This window comes from Carassius carassius, chromosome 30 (assembly GCF_963082965.1).
Source record: "Carassius carassius chromosome 30, fCarCar2.1, whole genome shotgun sequence".
NCBI classification, from domain to species: Eukaryota; Metazoa; Chordata; class Actinopteri; order Cypriniformes; family Cyprinidae; genus Carassius; species Carassius carassius.
This window is the reverse complement of record NC_081784.1, coordinates 5,788,069-5,810,302: the sequence shown is the minus strand read 5'-3', so window position 1 is coordinate 5,810,302 and position 22,234 is coordinate 5,788,069. Positions and strand designations below refer to the sequence as shown.

At 36.1% G+C, this 22,234-nt stretch overlaps 2 protein-coding genes across 2 annotated transcripts; both read right to left on the bottom strand.

Moving 5' to 3' along the window:
- Nucleotides 1-1,863: 1,863 nt before the first annotated feature.
- On the bottom strand, nt 1,864-4,258 carry LOC132111097 (homeobox protein zampogna-like). Its single transcript, XM_059518267.1, has 2 exons — nt 3,779-4,258; nt 1,864-2,696 (listed from the first exon to the last, which is right to left on the bottom strand). Exons 1-2 carry the CDS (start codon nt 4,062-4,064, stop codon nt 2,239-2,241), a joined length of 744 nt encoding a protein of 247 aa, XP_059374250.1. The 5' UTR covers nt 4,065-4,258; the 3' UTR covers nt 1,864-2,238.
- A 5,062-nt stretch (nt 4,259-9,320) lies between these two features.
- Nucleotides 9,321-11,815, bottom strand: LOC132111096 (homeobox protein Nkx-2.3-like). The gene is made up of 3 exons (XM_059518266.1): nt 11,675-11,815; nt 11,223-11,568; nt 9,321-10,256 (listed from the first exon to the last, which is right to left on the bottom strand). Exons 2-3 carry the CDS (start codon nt 11,560-11,562, stop codon nt 9,631-9,633), a joined length of 966 nt encoding a protein of 321 aa, XP_059374249.1. The 5' UTR covers nt 11,563-11,568; nt 11,675-11,815; the 3' UTR covers nt 9,321-9,630.
- Nucleotides 11,816-22,234: the final 10,419 nt, after the last annotated feature.

The window sequence follows — 22,234 nt, the reverse complement described above, 5'->3', positions numbered from 1 at the left end:
TTTCTTTTCCTTACTTTGTTGGTGAATTGTAAACAGAAATCCATGTTTTGCCCTCAAATGGCTCTTACAAAATGTTGCTATGATTTCATCCATGAATTGACTATGCGTAATGGATGCAGGTCTCAAAGGGTGTGACTGCAGATAGATGCTGTATTTTGGTGATACTGAACCTCCTTTCTCTTGCCTTTATGAGGGTGTTGTCTCCTCAAGGGCCCTTGATTAATGTGCTCTGGGCTTTGGCCAGACTCTGTTGTGCAACATAGATACGGTTTATTGACAGTATCTGAATCATGCAGATTTCACGAAAGGGCTGCTTAAACTCATGTGAACTGCTTTATATTGTGATGGTTGAAATAGAATTATATTCCTCGCCCCCATCATTTTTTAATCTAATTTTTCAACTAATCCTTGAATGTGTGTGAGAGGCAGCACAGTCTCAGTCACGTGGAATACCACACATTTCAACACATTTACCTGAAACACTTCAGATATTCATTACAGTTAATGAACAGGCTAAGTTAACTAGCTAAAGTTTAGTTATTTAATTAATTTATTGAGAATTTGTGATTTATTGCTAAATGATCTGAATGAAAAAATTGGTGTAGAAACAGTTTTCATTCAAATTGCTGATATATTACAAAATGGATCACAAAAAAATGCTAACACGTTGAATTAAACATGACATTTTTCGAATTAAAAATATATTTTTTTTTCTTTTTTTTTACAGTATAACTCAATTAAATTAAATTGATCAGCAGATGATTTACTTTTTTTTAATTTTATTTTTTATTTTTTTAATCATGAGTTATAATGTACCCTTAATTCAGCTTAGCTTTTAAATTTCAGTAGATTAGATATTCAATATATAAACAGTTAATATTGGAGAAAGAAAAAAAAAGTTGAATTATCTCATACCCTTTTACAAACCATGTGATTTGGCATGTAAACAGCACTTCATTTGTAAACGTGTTTGACCTCACGGTGATACTGTCCTTCTCAAACACAGGTCTGCAGACTTTTCAAAACAGTCTGTCCGTCTCTGTTGTTCTTTATGAAAATGTACGGCACAGTCTTGCATGCGAGGTCATAGACGGGGCAGATTAAAGATAATGTGATACTTCTAATCCTATATTGGCTCGCTTTGAGCATACTTAACTTAATATTTAATTTAAATAAGAAATTTTGGTGTGGGTTGATCTAAAATTGTATTGAATTATTACTTTAATGTTACAGATGGTGTTTTCATTGGCTTTTATCTGTATGTTTGTCTGTCACCTGTCAAGTAATTATTTAATAAGAATCTTTTGATCAGTTCATCCTCTTAAATTACTGCCTTTAAGGCATTAATCTTTGTATGTTGTGTTGACAAACCCACTTCAAGCTTTGTGCTTTTGCGGTTAGTTTGTCTCGAGACAAATGATAGCTCATTTCCTTTTTTTTCTAAAACCTGCTTTACCTTTCTTCAACCTGTATTTTCTGTTCAAGGCAGCATTTTTGAGGCTGTATTTAGGCAATGAATTGCACATTTTATGATGTAATGCTCTATAGAGTGTATTTTCCAAGGTGATGGAAATAAACAAGAACTTTAATCAGTGACAAATGCTAACAGAAAAACTCCTCAAAATTGGTAAACACTCCACATCAAAGCATTTACAGTGGACCTACAGTTTTTGAACACTTATGCCACACTTACAAATGCATGGATGCCTTTGCACTAGATAACAAATATTAAACTGAATGGTTTAATAGCACTGTCATGCAAAACATTTTACAAACGGAAGGTTTTAAATTATACAATAAAAACTATTTAGACACTTTCTGACTTTTTTAAATGGGAAAATTAGCATTTAAATGGGATACTAAGCATATATATATTTTTAAACACTTTTTGGTTTAATATTTTGTTATCTAAAGCAAGACACATTAAGTGCACATCACTTGTCCAAATACATAACTGTACAACATTAAAAAGAACAGATATGACAACAAATGAGAGAATGTCTTTTGAGTGAATTGTCTATGCTTTGGCTTACTGATCGTTATTGAAATGATAGATAGTGAACATCAGTAAATCATATTCCTTTTTTGGCTTCATAGTCATTATATAGTGCATTTTCAATCCATGGAGGAATGACAGTTTTGTTTACTCTGTTCTCTTCTGCATAAATGATCTGTGTTTGTGGCTGTATGTTTGTGTCTCCACAATCACTTTCCACATGATGCTATAACTCCAGTAAATCAGTACAGGCCACCACTTAAAGAGTTTCCTGAGTTCCACGGCTGGAAGCAGAACATGTAAGGATAGTAAGGGAATGACTGGTATAATGGAGGAACAGACGGACTGGGCTGCTCTTCAGTGTTGTATTGCCTCTGGTCGTTTCTCACCAGGACTTTCACTGCCACTCTCTTTGCCAGTGTTGTTGTAGGAGTTGTCGCAAGCTCGGCTGCCATTTGTCTTCGCTTAGTTTTGTATCTCCTGTTCTGGAACCAGATCTTCACCTGTGTCTCGGTCAGTTTGAGTGCTCCTGCCAGGTCGGCCCGCTCTGGGCCGGACAGGTACCGCTGCAGGTTAAAGCGCCGCTCCAGCTCATATACTTGAGCGTGAGAAAACGCTGCCCGTGACCTCTTTTTGCTCGATTTGGGGTTGTTATCTTCAAAGTTGCAGCCCTGTGATTTCTGTTGGTCAATGTCATGATCTGTATAGATGGACAAAAAGAGGTTTAGGCTTTGTTTGGAAAATCACAGGCCCTTGTGTTACAAACAGTAGTCCATATGAAAATTTAAATAGTCATACAATATTGAGGAGTGACTTCAGCTTCTTCATCTTTGGTTTTTTGTGCTGTGTCTTGAATTTTGATGCATTACTTTAATATATAAACATATATAAATTAGTATCAAGTGCAGAGCTAAAATTTAGAACATTAATATTTTAAATGTTTAAATGAATTTATTGTTGTAATCAAATACTTCTTCACAATAATTTTGCCATGTCATTTTAAAGACTTTAATTCATTTTTTACTTTAAACAGAAAATAAAATCGGAAGCAAAATACAGAAATACATAAAACTTATAGGCTAAAGGCATAAAAAGGTGTTAGCATAAAGCTTGTGTGAATGTTATTTGATCAAATAATATTAAAAACTATTATTACAATGTTGAAGATACCAGTTCTGTCATTTAATTTTCACTAACATGATTATAAATCAAATTTATATATAAATCTATAAATCTAATGTTTCTCTGTGTAAAAATATTTCCATGTATTTACAAGACAACCCCCGTTTTGGGGTAAGAAATCATAATTTCATTTATGTCTTTGATTTGTATTATGTAAATTAGCATTTTCTGTTATTTAATTTGGTTAAATTGGACCCACAAATACTAAAATGCTAATAAGCTCATATAAGCTATATTTGTCACAATTGCGACTAACACACATTTGTTATGTTAAAGATTAGTCTCTGTTTTACTTATGTAATTGTTTCCAGTTGTATTTAAAATGCTTAATGTGTGCCATTTTTAATTAAAATGTTTAAGCTGATATTTAATGATGCCAAAAAATTGATTACCCCAATAAAGTAATACACAATATCTAACATGTCAGACAGGCCTACTGACAACATCACTCTTATAATTAACGTTAATCTACACAGTTTATATGGGAATATAGAAGTTTGAAACACGTAAAGTGCAAAAACATGGTAATAACTGAATGTTTTACAACACTGCCCAATATCCCATCTGTGCTATATACGTGAAGTTGTCTTAATGTCTCACCGTGTCGTATTTCGAGTGAATAGTCTTCTCCTCCCGTTGATTCTTCCTCACATGAGTGCTGCTCAGAGGATGAGGAGTCCAGCTCGAGCGCACAGGAAGAGATGCGCCTCTGCGCGCTCTCAGCTCCAGCATTCACCGGCAGAGATGAGCGCGAACAATCCCGCGCCTCTCTCTCTCCGTGAACCCGCTCATCTGAGTATTCCTCAGCAAGACCACTAATTTTCTCACAATCAAGTCCTCCGTTTAATATGTTGTGAATAGAAAAGGAGGTGCGGTTATTCGCCATTTAGAAACATAACCTGCGTAACCTGCTCGATGGCCTGTAGTTTTGCGCTTTTATCTGGGAAGCTCCTGCTCTTTCATGGCGGTGAATTAGTCCACAGTATAATTGCTTTTCTCTTTGCGTGTCATTTAATTACGGCGAAACGTCTTCTGACCCAATCATCGAGTAAAGTGTCAGAAAAAGCCATGTGTGCATCAGTTTCCTCTCATCCCTTTCCAGACACGGTGCCAATGGGCTTTCTGGAGCGTTTTGCTCCTCCCTCAAAAATAGACGTGTAGAATTGAACACCCATCGAAATCTGTTTACTACCGCATGCTTTTACTGGCTTTGATGGGTTTGAAGACATTTTTCGATGAGAGACAAGGATGTCCGAAACGATATGTGTGTGTGTGTATATATATATATATATATATATATATATATATATATATATATATATATTTTTTTTTTTTTTTTTTACACATTGCTTTAGGCCTAAAAGTATTATTTTTTTGTTGTTGTTGCTGTTGTCGCTTATAACATTTTCTAAAAAATAACAAAAATAAAAACAACAGGTAAAGTGGTTAGTATCTGCTAAAACATTGGCTCCTTTCATACACGCAAGTGTAGCACTAAATCATTATTTTTAAAAGCGTTTTCAAACATAGCCTGCTGTTCAATATGGAGAAATCTTTGGATTAGGCTACTCCAGTCGACACGAAAACGCGGTTTTCAATAAATATGATCAGGCTATCTGACTATTTTAAGAAAGAGCTAATGACCTTCTCTTATGAAAATTAACCATGGTTTTAGTTTAGTAACCATGGCGTAGCTATTGATTACCATTTGTATAATCATAGTTTTACTATACAAGTACGATTGTTAAACTATGTTTAGTGTAGCAAAACCATGGCTAATTTATTTCCATGGATAAACTAGCCTATATTAACCATGTTTTTTTTTTTTTTTTGTAATAAAACCATGGTTAATTTTTGTAAGGGTTGATACAGAGTCATGAAGGTCTAAATTAAACCCTCTCTATATTATGATTATTTTGTCAAAGGACAGCAAAATGGCTTCCCGCACGTTGGTTACGCCACAGTGACTTTGATTCGCCTGACAAAATTTACGCCACCATTTATTTTCTCTTTTATTCACGGAAGAGATGAAATTCACTTTTTGTGTGTGGACAGGTCATGTAGACATTAGTGAATTCAAGGAGGAAAATCACGATGCATTGTTACTAGAAGAGTTGTAGGCTATAGGTGTTTTTTTTTTTTTTTTTTTTTGCATAGGCTATTTGATGTGTCCTGAACTTTATATCCGGAAGGACAAACAAAAAGTAAATATATAAACCCATACATTGGTGGCGTCATAATTTCAAAGCTGACTGAAACTGCTGCGTCTAAAAAATAAATAAAACATGAAATAAAAATATTCAATACGGTTTCAAGCAGTATAATTTTTTATTTATTTATATGCGTATTATATTAACTATAATAATGTATTAGATATGTAGGCTACTTGCATGTTGTTAATAATTTAAGTTCTAAAACGCGTTCATTCTTTGAACCACAAAATGTGATTTTTTTCGTCTGGAGAAATGAAATGTTTATTCTTCATCTTTTTTGTCCAATTTAAACGTTATTATCTGTACACTAACGAAGCAAGCTTGAATTTGTATTAATTTATTTTTTATTTTTTTGCTTTACATGTTTTTTTTTCTCGTATAGCCTATGCTTATTTGTAAAGCACAATTGTGAAATTGTTAATTTAAATTCAGATGTCTTTTGCGTAAACGCTCATCAGCCTGCCTGTGATGATGATAACTCATACTGATGTTTTGTGAGATCTCTTCTCAGTTCCTGTCAGGTTTTCTGATGAGTTATACAGAATAGCACAATAACTGCTTACAGCGAAGCTCCAGTGAATGTGAGTATTTCGACTCTATGACATTATGAAATAAATCTCAGTTTGTTGTAAATGATTCTCAAAGCCATTGTTCTCCGTTTGTGTTTCGAAGAAATACGGTTGTAGCACCTCCATGTGGCCAGCATATGTCCGTGTGTTTGAGAAGCTGATGGCTTGAATCTTTCGTGAAAAAAAGTCAACTTTTTTAAATGTAAATAATTATATATGACAAAATAATTCCATGGTATACAGAGTAAAAAAGACAGAATTTTTATTATGATACTGTTATGAATTAAACAGAGATCGACAAGTGCCATGCTTGGGCTTGATTTTCTGTCTTCTTAAGGTTGTAAATATGTTATGCCTACATTGACATATTGCGCTTATTATGCCTTTAATTTGGTATATTGAGTGTTTTTCACTCACTCTATTCCAAATGACAGAATCTGATGCTCAACAAGGACAGTTGGTGTAGGCCTATATCCCGTTTTCATGACAACAACTTTCTGCACTTGTATATATTTGGTGTCATGTTTCACATATAAGTGCTCACAAACCAAACTGTGCCAGATCTTGTAAAGTGGCTCATGTTTAAAACCTTTTTAAAAAAACTTTTAGCAGGATGTTTTTTTTTGTTTGCACTTCTACCATGGTCAACCAAATAAATATTACTCTGCTGTTATTTATGTTGAGTAAGCCATTTCACCATATTGGGAGGTCTGAAATATTGTAAATGTTTTTCACTCTGAAGAAACATTCCAATTCATCAAGTCAGATGCCGCAGAAAAGAAAAAATCATCTGGGAGGTTACAAATCAGATTCAGGGGCCAAGTGTATTTCTCTTCTGTTCAAATGTCAGTTAGAGAGGTTTCTAGTCTAAAACATATAGCAAATATAGTATTGTATTTAAGTGTATTTTATTTTGTATTTTTGTTTCATATTCTCAGGACGGATGTGACGGGACCAGCAGGGGGCGCCTTCCATCCTGAGCTCCCAGTGTAAAGGTGCTGACAGTATAAATTACATTTAGGATAACACCCAAAGCCGTAGTACTCAACCTTTGTGGATTAAGATATGCCATTTATCACCTTGAGGTTTGTGACAAATTTAAGGCCTGATAATAATTCTTTATCTGCAAATAACTTTCCTCCTATAGTAAATGTGTTGTTTATTGGTTAGCCTACATCATACAGGTTGTGATGTTTGAGATCACCATAGGGTTATGAAAGCAAAACATTCAGATGCTGTCATTTATGCTTATGCAGCTGTATTCGTCACACATTCTCTCATTTCCTCTTTTATTTGTATTACCCTTGGTTTCAATAATTAACATCACTTTAAAATTCAGTCAGCTTATTTACTTTATGTTCTTCTTGTTTGCCCACTTTACAGCTTAGAAGATGAATTCACTGGCCTTCGACCTCATGTTCTCTTAATGTTCCGAATCAGCTTTTTTCCCTTTCTTTTTATCGCTACACAGATGACCACATATTTCCTCCTCTATACCTCCTTTGATTAAGGACTATTTGAGTAGTTATATGACAGTGATTAATTTTAGAATTCTAAAACTTTAACCGAAATGTGGTCAACCCAACAGTTTTAGCCTGCTCTTATCAGAAATCTGGTCATCCAGCTACTAATATTTGGCCTATGACACACTGTTTAGGGCTGCTAACCACACCCTGTCCTGATATTCGACCAGAAATCCTCTCTATAGATTCATATCTCTTGTCCAGCACTCTCTATAGCAGCTCATCCTGAGGCATCGCCGCTTTGTCGCCATGAGTATTTACACTGAAGTGTCTGGGCCACTTACCCTGACAGCAGGTATGTGTATGTCCAATGGCCTTGCAGTAGCGAGGGGTGCTCTTCATCCTCGCTATTAGTGTAGAGACAACTCGCCGATGATTCTGTTTACTTTTCTATTAATCTTCATTATTAGAGTAGCCTAGGAGCTCTGGTGAACCCGTGAATGGGCTGAAGGAGAAACGATGAATGGGCTGAAGGAGAAACGAGTTACGCCGTGCGTAATGGTGGAACATACACGTGTTTCCATCAAAGCTTTGTGTTTGTTATTAAGTAATCAAAATGATGAATTATAGAATTTTCAAGAACTGAAATTCAGTAACTCCAGTGAAGCACGCCATTTATTTTCTTTCTTCTTTCTTTTTTCTTTATTTTATTGTAATAATTTTTTTGTTTGTTGTTTTTTTTTTTTACAATTTTATATTGTTTATATGGTCATTATAGGAGCTGTCAGGTCCAAAGATGCTGAATTTAGGCCAGCAATCTCCAAGGATTTTTGTTTTCACAAAAAGAAAGTTGTAAAGTGCACAAATTGCTAGGTAAATAAAAACAAAAACACTTATAATAATTATTACAGCTAGTTCATAAATTTAAAATGTGATTAAACACGATGCCTGTCAATGTAGGCTCCGCATTAACATCGTACATGCCATGACTGAGAAGATTGAAACCTGCCATTGGAGGAAGAAGAAATAGGAGGAGTGGACACAAAGTGGGATCAATTCGTGTCTCCCTTGCTTAAATTGTTTGTTTATTAGTGTATTTTAAACACATTGCATGTGTTTCTTGTGAAATTGTTGTTGTTTAATAATGCATACTTCAAACGCAATTAATCATGCTTATCAAAATAGGCCTCTAAACAAAATTTGAACTTCTTGTTTGACATAAAGTCAGGGTATTGCGTGGATTAAAGTATCAATGAAGCAGTTTTTACCAGAACGTTTTATTCTCTGCTATCGTAGCCTATTTATTTGCTTTCCTAAAAAGTCAATTTTCGTTTTTTGCCCTTTTGAAAAACTGGGAGCTGTTTTTTAAGCGAAAGATTAAGTTTAAGTGTGTACGTATGAGACGTCCAAATCTATCGTTAATACGCGAACATTTTCAAATGCTATTTAATTAACGATGTGCTTGGTAGTTAAATTCGAATTATTCTTGTAGGCTAAATATTAATAATTTAATGTTAAACGTTGCCTATAGTAAAATAAAGCTAATTTATTTCAAACGTAAGTTGACTATTTTAGAACTGTTTATTGAACGAAATGCACTTTAATTTATGTTTAAAAATATTGCAAGAGTAGCTATATTGGCTTAGGCCTAGTTTATTGCTTAGCCTATATTTTAGATTTTTTTCCTCTTATTAAAACCTTTTTGCGTCTTCAATTGCATGTCTTCGATTTATATTAGTTACTCTCTTTCACTTGAACGTTTCTTAAAATGTAGCTATGTCACGTGTATCCAATAGTAAATATTTTAGCATCACCTTTTAAAAATAAAGTTTATTGTTTTTATTTTTTACATTGTATATTTGCACAAAATTACACACACCATTGTCAATATTCGTAACATTTCTTAGCTATTAACTTTTTCATCGATAAGTGGAATGAATGAGAAAACAGCTATCTCTGATACCATGGTGCCGGTCTAAACTCAGACCCGCAAATGTTCAAGGTGTATGTTGTCCGAACAGCTGGTCAAAATTGCTACGAATATTCATGTGCATTCGTTCAGCCATCATGGAAGGGTTGCTAGAAGAAATTCACTCAAGTTTATACTGAAAAGGTAGACTACAGGACCCTAGGCCTAAAATATGGATAACTGTGTGCTAATATTGTAAAGTTGCCATTTATACACAGACGGCTGGGTTGCAATGACACTACCATGCCCGAATTCCCTGCAGAGTCCCTTGGCACGCGGACACGGGTGTCCCTTGTGATGTCTGAGGTTGGGAATATGTTCCGAGGTTGTTCAGACTCATGCTCATCAGAGCATTAGTGGATGTGTTTGCTGGGAGAGGTGGAAGGCTGGGATATGTACAGCTGTAAGGGTTTGTATACGCGGCGTTATTGTACGATGAATAGCCGTTATATGTGTACGGGCCTGGGTTTACCGCGTACGTGGCGTTGTAACTCTGTGATCCCGTTAAACACGGTTTACCATCCCGGACTAGGACCGGCACCGCCACTCTCCTGGGCGGCGGCGGGTGATGGTGTCCTGCCATTTCCAGTGTTTTGTCCTGACGCTGTCGCTTGCATTTGTATCTGCGGTTCTGGAACCAGATTTTGACCTGCGTCGATGTGAGTTTCAGGGTACTAGCCAAATGTTCTCTCTCAGGAGCCGATAAATAGCGCTGCTGTTTAAAGCGCCGCTCGAGCTCGAAGACCTGCGCCTGGCTGAAGAGAACCCGCGGCTTCCTGCGCGTCCTCTGCCGCTGCGCGCGCTCCGTGTCCGAGTGCAGCTCACCCTCACACTCCGGGGATCTGATGATGGCACCGCAGCTCTCTAGAAAAACAGACACAAAATACACAGAGCTAACCGGTTAACTATCACTTCACGTAATTCACAGTAACCTTTTCTTGCATAAACCAAAGAGAAAAAAAAACTTTTTTTTTTCGTGAGCCTGGATATAGGCCTTTATCCACAGTTTCTAAGTCACTTACACAACTTTGCAAATAAAAAATCATCCATGTTTATTTTTACCCAGATATAATGTAAAATAAAATAAACATTTGAACTGTTAGCAATACATGTTACAGTGCATATTGTACGAATTTATCACACGACCTTACGCGAGAACACAAGAGTTTGTGCAAATTGTGCATCAGTCAGCAGATGAGTCATATATTTATGTAGTGCAATACATAAACAGTAAACAAGTGGTCAGTCAATGTTATTTATATGCATATACTTTATAGATATATTTATGTTTATGTCTATGTCTCTGCAGGGTTAGGCCGACAGAAAATAAGAGAGAATTAGGACGATAATTATAAATGTCATAACATGATATATTGACTTTAAACATTAGCCTAAATAATACAGCTTTATCATAATTACATACTTTAACGAGGTTATTTGTATTAGCCTACCTTGCACTGAAGACGCATAAAAATAGGCCTACCACGTTGGATCTTTCCAAGCTGCTCTTTTATGCAATCACAAAACAGAATGGTTTTTCCTTTTCTTTTCAAAAGCTATTTACATGGTCACATTTGTAAAAAAAATAATTTGATAGGCCTCAAGTCTAGTCAATATGAAAGGCCTTATTGAAGATAGTTTTAAATTTGTGATAAAGCGTTATATAGGATTCATCCAATATTGAACTTAATAAAAAAAAATAGCATTGTAGGCCTATTCATCAAAAATACAATGACACTTTGAATTATTCTCGTTTTCTCATATTATTTAGAGACGAGCAATTCGATCCCCTTGTTCATTCACGTCAGTTGTAAAACACAAATCACCCACTCGTTTCGTGGTCCTCAAGTTCATCTTCAAGTTTAGTGTCGACGTGTCCCAGGGCCGGATGGACGAACATCGGAGGGGAAAGGCTGCTCTCCACTAAACTATCCTGCATGGAGAGAGAGTTCAGAAAAGACATCTTCTCGTCGCTGTCTGAGAAGCCGGGGCTGTCTCCACCTCCGAGAAAACAGGATGATGGTGCCTGAAATCTCTCCTGCAGTTCCGGATGCAGTTGTGCGTGGTGTTGCGCGGGATGCAGAGATTGAAGGTGGCGAGATTGCTGCTCCAGTTTCAGTATATCCTTCACAGAAAACGGCGTTGATGTGACCGGGCTCGGAAGCATCATCAGGCGCTGTTGGATTACATCTACAATGTTATTCCTGATTCAACTGGAAGCTTCGAGCACTAAGCCCTGTTGAACAATTGTTTAGATAACCAACAATTTCAAGTAAACATACCTAAATGTGTCGATTAATCTCCCATTTTGTCATGGCTTTTGATTTGCATGAAGAGAGGTGAGGACCGCCACTCGTCGGTGTAAAACGGTTGTGTGTTTTTCTTGGAGTCCGGCAGCAAAAGGCAGTTCTTCTGCCCGGTGATGTCACGTTACCGGGGCGGGATGTAATGATCCTTCCTACAATCCACAGAGGAAACGCATATACAGTTTCATAGCAGGAGAAAAACAGCCTCTACTACACGATACATTTTTGATAGCTATATCCAAACCAACGTAATCGTTTATGCATGCTTGAAAAATAAAAGTTCTTCCAGTATTTCTCAGTTCAACAGAGAATCATCATCTCATCAAGAACATTGTTTTACCGCACACACTTTTCAAGTCTGTTAATGTGATTCTTTGGAGAGTAAACGTTAATGTCACATTATAGGTTTTCCAGATCAGTAGCCTATTGATTTAGATAAAAAAAAGTTCTTTACGTCCTATCGAACAATTTTAGTTTAATGGTGTGTTCCGAAAAAAAAAAACCTTACAGAGTTAGTAAAGTGGTATATAATATAGCTCGGGAATAAATCTCCCACAAGGTCCTTATGAAAATGTAAATCATGCAAATGACTCATGCTCATCTGCTCAATGCAAATCCATCTGTTCTGCACAATTAAATTTTTTATAAATGTTTAAATATATTTTGAAACATCGTTGACCATGATAAGACTGAAGTATGTTTCCTTTCCAATAAACTGAACCAAAAGACGCTTAACCCTGCTGCTGCTATTATCTCCTTCAGATCTGACCTGCATCACACTTGTGTGCCATTACACAGCCAAGCTGGAGCAAAAACAGCTGCAGACTTTTGACAATGAAGCAGCAAGCGGATTTAAACATAACTTTGTTTGAGCGTGAGAGACAAATGGTGTCTGCATGTGTGTGCGTCTGTGCGAGAGAGCATGGCCTTAAGTAGTTCTAGTTTTCTAAAAAAAATTATAAAAAAAAATAGAAGAACAATTTTAAGTAGGGCAGATTTCCTTTAGTGGTCAGACTTACTGTAATGGCTTTTCTATGAAGTCGCAGCAGCTTTATATCTGGAAAATAGTTTTAAGATGTCGATTCGTGTTTAATCGAGAATTTTAATCTAATCTTGATTCCAGATTCTTCGTCGTCATTTTACTTTAATTAATTAATTAATTAATTAATTAATTAATCAATTTGTTTTTATTATTATTATTATTATTATTATTATTTCTCGTTTAAATTTCGTCTTTTGTCTGTATAACATAATTCTCTCTTCACCTCTCCAAAAGTTGTAAACATGATCAATCATTTGCTATTGTAATATTCATCTTTGCGTTTTCATCACTTTAAGCACAATTGGGTAGAAATAACAATAATACAAATTGCCTGTAAATTTTACTGACTTTGTGGCATCGATTATCTCAGTTTCACCAAAATGAATAGGCCTGTTAGACATAATATTATTTATCTACCTATTTATTTATTTTCATGTTGTTTAATCTATTTTAGTGCCTGTGACTGATTAAAAACTTTTAATTCAAAATCTCAAAATTATCCAAAACCATTTTGGAGACGCCTTGATGTGCTTAATTCTTTGCCGTATAAACAGCACCAGATGAAGCAGAAGTCGTAGGTTTTATACGATTTCTCTTTCCATCCTGTATCCAGTCCTAGGAATCGATCACTTATGAGGAGGGTGCGCAGGAAACCTGTTTGAGGGCGCAATGATGCGCATCGGTGTCTCTCTGAGCTCCTGCTTCGGCGCCAGAGACAAAAGCCTTCCAGAGACTAAGAAGAAGAGAAAAGAAAAGGAAAGAGAGACGAGATTATCTCATCCGTTAGCTATCAACAGTGTTGCTTAGACCAGCTTTGTCTCATCCAGTCCCAAGACTAATGGCTCAGGAGGAAAGTCGAAGTGGAGGGTTTCTAGCTTTTTCTCTTAAGAACCGAATAGCAAGGTATTATTTTCATGATATTTGCTGTAATTCATTAAGGATTTGATCTTTGTTGTTGTACAGCATGTTGGCTGTAGAACCCATGCAGTCGTTATTGGTGTACTCATAGGTAGAGGGCCTAACATTTTGTTAAGGTTTTTGATTTGTTGCAGGTTTTTTTTTTCTTCAACCAGCACCACTTATCTGACACATCATGATAACGTCATGATAACTTCGTACTGACACGATCACAAACAACATAGAACCTTTTGATCATGTTTAGTTAAAAAAAGGCAGATTAAATAAAATAAATATATATTACAAACACTGTTAATGCAGGTGTCCTTACAGGTCCATGACCAGAGCTTTGGAGAGTGTACGATCGCAGGATTCGGACGTTGTCGCGTGTTTTATCTTATCAGTATAGTGATCTTTGCCCCACACACGACTAAAGTGTGTGAGTGTTTTGTCTGGTTAATAGTACCATTAAGGAGAGTCTCAGTCAAGCATGAAGCCAAGCTGACCGTGAAGAGTGCATGTCTACACAGGACACTCCTCTGGAGTCTCCAGTGTCCTGATGGATGGACATTGATTATAGCAACACCAGAATATGTAACAATAATTCAAACGCTTCCGTTCGGTTTGCACGACTTGCTTATGTGGATGAAGTCACTGTTAATAGCACTGCATAAGCCTAAAACCGAATAAAGTCGAAAATAAATTAGCCCACATTAAACATCAAATTTAGTGATTTTACGAACCCTCGTTGCGCACGAATGAAATATGTTTTCTGTATCCATTTGGAATGTCTAAAAAGTTATATTTATCTAATATCTATATTATGCTCAAATGTTTTGTACAGTTAACCTAAATGTTTTTATCAGTGTCAACTATATAAATTATAATTAATTTGAATGTTCAGATCAGAACAACTGCACGTTTTCAGATCAGATCTCATGATGATGTTGGGGGGAAATATTAAAAGCCTAAATAATTAAACTTTTTTTATTATAAAATATAGGATGTTTATATATTATATGCATATCAAACTTATTTATTTATTCATATGTATGTTTTAGAGCATCTCATTATATTAAGGTAAATTTTATTGCTATTTCATGTTGAGACTTAATTTTGTTAATTTACATGTTTGCTGGATATATTATGATTTTCGATTTTAAGATGTTTAGATATTGTAAACTAAATTAATTATTTCATTGTCTGTAGAAAACACATTTCCTGGCATATGGTAGTAAATGGCTTAATGTCCAGACTATGGTGTTATTGACAGTTTACTGTCCAGTAATAGCCTAGGCTACTTCTCCGTTTTTGTTCACAAGTTCATTGTGTCACACGCATCTCCTGTAGCTTTATGTTAATTATAATTTTCCTTTCAGTTGTTTACTTAATTTATACAATTATAGGCTACCTATCCATATTTTACCAACAGACTACCTCTAGCTGCAGCATAGCAAGTTATCTTAAATTCTACCACACTCCTAAATGTTCACTGCATGGCGTTTTAGTGTTTTAAACCATAATAATCCATCTTCATTTTCAGTATTAAAATACTCAGAAAAAACATCGAGTTAACAAAACGATTGCGTGCCAATGCCAGTCCTAAAAATAAAAAAAAGCCCATGTTTATGTAAAGGAAGAGCCTGTTTCCTGCACCTAACAAAACCCAGACCTGAGCACCATGACAGTGAGGCGGTCAGCAGAGGGAGGGAGAGGCCGGTAGATCATCTTCATCACGGACACTGACTTAGGTTAGATGTAGAGGTACCAGAAGTGGATCAAGCAGGCCGCATCTTTTCGGACCATCAACTGCTCATTGACATCACAGCATTCTGTACAAACTCAAAGCCAGCGAATGTGAACATCAGGCTCAAATCCAAAGTCTGTGAGAACAGAATGTAAATTCATGTTTATGAGTTGAGAATATGTTTTAGATGGATATCTGCAGCATTTTAAAGCAACTGTATGTAGTTTTGTGTATTTTTGCGACTTTGGAACCCCCTACAGGCTAAGTGAGTGGACTTCCCTGTCGTAAAAATATCAATTTTAATTAGAGTGGCTAGCAGATCCAAAATCGCATAATCTCTCGGAATAAGTAATTATGAATGTTAACTATGAATGCAATCCGGTCTCTTCAGAATTTCGCTAGAAATAATAGGTCAGACTTTTTGTCTACTGTTTTATGAATATTGTGAATTCGGGCATAGGCCTACTACTGTGTTCACACAGGGTGCTGTTTTTCGCCTACTTTATAGTAGGGAAGTGTGCGAGGATGAACTATTTTTTTTGGTGCCGTAAAGCAATCCGAAAGCAGAATTTCGTACCCGCTTACCAAACTCTCAAAATATATGCGTTTGAGGCTCTAGGATGGCCATATGTGCCGTTCATACGCCACACGTCCTAGACAGGATTTTTATCCTTAAATCATCCAAAGTAGTTTGACCAATAACATGCAGGTATTGTATATAATCGACCAATCGTGGCGCCTGAGAACGTGACCTCTCCAGAGAACGATCAAAGTGACGCAAATATTCGCACGTGTTTGTTCGTCTGACTTGAAGCGTCGCTGCGCGCAGATCAGTGAATAACACTAAAGTACCCCGAGAGCGATTCGAAAGCATAAGAAGCCGGCTGATCTGCTCTCTATAGCTCTCGTGAATGTCATACAATGATCGATCTGCACAGTGCAAACACCCATTTCCCCGTAAAAATGGCCCGTTTGGTCACCCTAGTTTGATGTGGGAACGTGGGAAAGAAACAGAAAGACAATTAATAGAAGTCAGTGTACCATCAGAATCATTTCGAAACTAATATCTCAAGGTTTATGTGAATATTTAAAAAAAGGAATAAACATTCAAAAAGTTTTCTTTTTGGTTCCCCAACAAACCTTTCAGTGAGCAGTTCTTAAAAGAACCATATTTTCTTAATGTGAAAAATATTTTAATAGTCTAAATAACCTTTTCCTGCTATGAAGAAGCTTCTGTAGAATTGAAAGTTTCCATGGTTGTGAAACATTCTTCATGAAAACAAAAATTCCAATAAAGAACTGTAATTTTTAAGAGTGTACACAGGTAAAGACTTGCTCGCAGTGGCCAACAGGAGGACATTTCCTCACACGATTCTCAGCAGTCCCAGAAAACCTTCCATATACACAGAACGCGTATCTGAAGAGGTGCAGATCCTGTTAGGTCCCGGAAGGTGAGTCTTATCAGCTCCTGGTTTCAGGCCGTGTGCTGCGCCAGGCCTTGAATCCTCGCCTGGAACCATTGTGCATTTGACCCAGCTGTATGACTGATAGCCTTCCCCGTTTCTGCCGCAGACGGGGAGGAAAGGAGGGAGGCGAGGCACTGCAGCACCAGACATTCCCTGTCACACCAGAGCTCTGAGTTAGGGAGGTCTGGTCTGGAAGCCCGATGACGGAAGTCAGGCCAGGAGAAATCCACACAGCCTCCTGGGACTAATAAATTAGACAGCTGTATTTTCTCTCATGGCCTTAACCCTGCAGGTGTGTGTTTGTATACATGTGCACAAATTACCGAGCGTTTAGCCTGTAATGTGTGTGACCTACACTGTGTCATGTGGTGAGAGAGGAAGGCCGAAACCTAAATATTCGACAGGAGTGATTAAGACGCAGAGTAGCTACACAAAGTCTTAGAGTGGGATGTGAACGGCTAGATTTCCTCTCTTTTTTTTGTCTAAACATTCCCTGGGCCATGCCAGAGAGGCAAAAATAAAAGGAAAGGTTGCTTCAAGTTCATCTGACCACTGGTATGTGCACAGTTTACAAAGATTGTCATTCAAACAATAATACAATTAATTTTATTCAGATTTATATGTTGTTCATTTGGGGATGCACACCACATGACCTTCCACTGGATAAACATGTTGCGAGCAGGGAGCCTGTGTTACTCAGAGCAGCCAGTGTGGCGTCTCCCATCAAACTGACAATTTGTTTCTATTCGAGCATGAGATCCCATTCATTCGCCGTCGCAGCTGTAAATAAAAAGGAAGCTCGTTTCTGCTCCTACATTTTCCTTGGGTTTGGAACGGCTCGTTTCAGTTGGGAAACAGACAAGTTGTGTGCGGCCCCTGAAATTGCAGTCCTGGGAATCCCTTGGTTTGTGCAAGCAGGGCTAGTTGATCAATTGACGATTGTGATAAACAGTTGTAGTGTCATCTCCAACACAACCAACAATTTTGTACTTGGTTACCAAATTGAGATATATTTTGGTCAGAATAAGCATTCAGAAGTGAATATATAATCTTTTTGTGTTTATTTTGAGTGCATGATAGTTAGAAAAAAATTTTTATTTTAGTTTTTTTTTTTGGTTCAAATTTCATTTCCACAACAGAAGTTTGTCCAAAAAAAAAAAAAAAAGAAATTCCTAAATACATTTGTGATGATTTGTGCTGTTAGAAGACACATTAAATAATAAGACCTGTTTTATTATTCAGCCATTTTGAAACTCAAACTGATTATAATGAATTATTATACTGTCTTTCTTAACATGTTAATGTCAAAAAGACTTGTTGAGATCCGATTTATTACTGTTAATGGCTTTTATTTTCTTGGCTTCTTAAGGGGAAAAAAATGGCAGTATGACAGTGTAGGACGAAAAGAAAAATTCTCAGAAGTATTCATAGCAGACATGTAGGAACTTGTAGTCTTCCAAGTTGTCAGGCTCTGTGATTGCGATGGATTTCTTTCATCGCCGTGACTTTACTATTTATTGCTGAAAAATCAGAAGTATTAGTGTGCTACATTTATAATCTCTGAGACCATAAAGATGCGGTTTCTTGTCAAATCTGCTTTGCAAATATTTGTGCGATAACACATTTGTCAGAACTGCTAATTCAAACAAGCATAATTGTGTGGTTTCACAACCTCTGAAAATCATGGCAAAGAGACTCAGTTTGTTGTGTTCCATATATTTTTATGAGTGACAATCCCAGCATTCATACAAAGGCTCTGAATCCGGTGACTGAAGTAAATAAAGGCTAATTGTGGACAGCTGTATGTATCAGCTATGTTTCTGCTGCCATTATGACATGTTTGTGGTGAGGTATGAATTAAGACGATGTTTGTACGGTCCTTTTCGTGTATGTTTATTTGTTCTTTTCAATAAGACGTAAACCAATTGGTGGCAGCAGACTAGTAGACATGAGGTTGCACTTCCTCCCATTGTTTAAAACGGTCAGATCGAAAAGTAGTCAAGGTCAAAATTGGAAGAAAAGGAACATCTGTTCAATTTGTAGACAGGCGTACACATATCTGTGTTTTGCTACAATGAAAGTCATACAAGTAAATGTATTCGTAGGGTGTGACTTGTTCTGTTTGTACAGAACTATTATGGATTAGCCTTTCAATGAGTAATGCCACTTTAATCACGCTTAACAGCACTTATGCATCATATTTTCATTCATATTGACATACAGGGCCGTAACCACCATAGACATTCTTCTCAGCATTCAGATTACTTCAGATTTGGTTCATTCTTAAGTTGACGGTTATTTCTTCAGTGTTTATGTTTAAGGGTTAAGTTTTTGAAACTTTTTGTTTAATGAAGATCACATTTACAATATCTATGAAATGTCTTAGACATTCAGATGTCCTTCATGTGGAGTTTTTAGTGATTTACTCTTGTCACAAACCCAAACATTTCATCTTAAACTATAAAAATATTATATTAATTATTATATGTACAAATATTAGCACAAATGTTTTACAAATGTCTCACAGTTGATTTTCAAACAACCAACAATTTTGTCCCATTAAAAATATTTTTATTGTTAGTGTTGTACTAAATAATATTCTCTGTGGTTGAAATTCTGAAACTAGAGGCGAAAAATCAAGGTAAATATCACTTATGAATATTCTATTCTGCATAACCATCATCTGTTTAGGATACATGATAGTTAGCTATGAAATTACCAAAACAATGAGTTACCAATTTTATTTCTAAAATATTTAAAATGTCACTTCACACCAAAAAAAATGGAAATGTGATGGAACGAATTAAACTAGTTTGACTAATATTTCCTTTACTTGAAATAAAATAAACATTAAATGAAATAAAATAAAATCTAAATAATCCTTTAAGCTTTTGAATTGATGTAAATATATGATGTTAAAATATATTGATTTTTTAAACTTAATTAAAAAAATAAAATTAAAATAATAATAGTAATACATTTTAGTAATAAATAGTATCTGAAAATAAAATAACGTTAAAACGGCCATAGGGACAAAGGTGAACATAGAAACTATTACGCTTGTTGCCCCAATCCTGAATATGGGGTTACATTCTTGCTGAGATATGATGAATTTCAGAGATGTCAAATGAAATATGTTTTTGGACATTTTAGCCCATTTCTCCAACTATACAGCAAATATCTTACCAACATGTCCCTCATGCCCACTCTGAATCTTTAAGAGGTGTCTCCTACAACATTTATTTTCTCCCCTGTTTCTTTCTTCTCTCTTTTCTTAAAGAGTGACTCATGATATTTAACCTACTTACTGAGCTCCACCTATAGCTGCTCTCTTTGGAACGTCTCGGGTCCTCAAGCTCAGAATGCAGTGAAGGGAAAACATGGTGGTCTTATAGTCAAGTCCATCAAACAGAATTGATGAAACTAGCAACAGTACACAAAATAACCAACATGGAGTTTAGAAAAGGCCCTCACTCAGTGAAGTGCGCTGAACCTTAGCAGGGAGGCTAATGTAACACGTGAACAACACGAGAAGGTCCTGCACTGGAATGTTACTCTGTGTACATGTTTGGTATGACCTGCCGACTTTCTGTCATGGTCCATGCATGTTTTTGAAGTCTCCTCAAATTCTAGCTTTTGAACACTGTTTTGTCAGAATGAAGCTGATTATTATGCAGTGTTGAATGTGGATTTCAGATGTTTGTTGATGTTGTTGCAAACTTATAATGTTCCAATGTTTTCGTATTTGTTGAGGTGGGTCTCTAATGAATGCTCTTTGATATGGTATTAGCTGACAGAAGCTGCAAACGATTTCCCAGGAGGCACTTGTGTCATGTGCTTCTGTGGTCTCCACTCTTCTCTCAGCCTCTCTCTGTCTGTCCCCAGGCTAACAAACCTTGTGCTGGAAGCTTTAAATCCCATAATTACCAAGCTGACAGTTAACACACAGGTAAGCTACCCTTACTGACGGGCAAAGAATGCAAACATCTTCTGTATAGGATTGAGAGATGGAGATGGAGGCCATGCTGCAGGTGTAGAAGTTACTCCTCCATATCTCCTGGGGGTTGTGAGGGCATACGATCATCCCAACACAAAACTGAGAGGTATAGGTTTGGTAGAGTGATCCATAGAATAACTATTTTGGTTCCTCAAAGAACCATTTAGTTAACAGTTCTTAAAATACCTATTTTTTTTCTTCTTGGTGTGAAGAACATTTTATTAATTTCAAAACCACTGTTCCACTATGAAGAACCTTTTGTTCAGTGGAAAGTTTCCATGGATATTTCAGTTTTTCATGGAACAATATATGCCAATAAAGAGCCTTTATTTTAAAGAGTGGATGTTCTTTAGATTATTAAAATGTTGTTTAAACTAGAAACTAGAATAAAAAAAGTTATTCTATGGTATTATTGTGAAAACCCCCTTTTGTAACCTTTATTTTCAAGAGAAGTAGAAAAATGCTTTCCACGTGAATTGTTAATTAAAATCTTAGGATTTTGCAGGTTATTAAATCATTTGCTCACTTTCTCACACAAAGCAATCACAGTACTTGAAATACAGGTCTGGGTTGTGCAGGTGATTTGAGGTTGATAAGATATCTGATGGTGCTGCCACTCTGTCTAAATGGGAGATGGTAGTTTCGTATCTTTTTAAGGTTCATATCTTCCACTAATAGCAGGTCAAGAGAAGTAAAAGCATAATCTCTTAAACTGACAAAAATCTACAATTTTAGGATGGACCATATAGGCCTAGAGTGGCTTTCCAACAGTATCCTGACAATTAAAATATATCCTTTAACAGCACAGGATCAAAAAGTAAATTTAAACCTTCTTTAACTTTTTTTTTTATTTTTTATTAAAAGTCTATGATAGCTAACTTCAGATTAAGTATTATTATTGAAAGAGACAATGGAAAAGTGGTAAGATAATGAACAGGAGATCACATGTTGTCTGAACATACATTTTCAGAGACCTTCATGATATAAATACCACTAACAGAACTGCTCATATTTCGTTTTTCCCTCTTGGGCCTTGAATTATGATTCCATTAGAAACCTTAAAACAGATCTCAAGTGTTTAGGTGTGAGACAGAATCGAAAGCTTAGACCGCCACCCTGTGGCCTCACAGGGACATGACATAAGAAACATACGAATTTATTATTTTTTTTTCTTCTCAAAAATGTAGGAACTGTATCTCTCTCTGTGTGTGTGTGTGTGCGTGCGTGCTTGTGTGTGTGTGTGTAATAGTTTTATTATTAATTAATTAATTAAATTTTGTTAAGTCTATCCAAAACAGGTGCTCTATTTCCTCGACGAAACTTGCTATCAATGATCTTTTACAGCATTTATATAAACTGATCGTGTTGTAATTTACTGATTTACTGA

Excerpts from the sequence above, each read along its gene's own strand:
- LOC132111097 (XM_059518267.1), bottom strand. The coding sequence starts at position 4,064 with ATGGCGAATAACCGCACCTCCTTTTCTATTCACAACATATTAAACGGA. Across the intron at positions 2,697-3,778 it reads TTCACTCGAAATACGACACG|ATCATGACATTGACCAACAG; the intron begins GTGAGACATTAA and ends CCATCTATACAG.
- LOC132111096 (XM_059518266.1), bottom strand. The coding sequence starts at position 11,562 with ATGATGCTTCCGAGCCCGGTCACATCAACGCCGTTTTCTGTGAAGGAT. Across the intron at positions 10,257-11,222 it reads ACTTGAGGACCACGAAACGA|AGAGCTGCGGTGCCATCATC; the intron begins GTGGGTGATTTG and ends CTGTTTTTCTAG.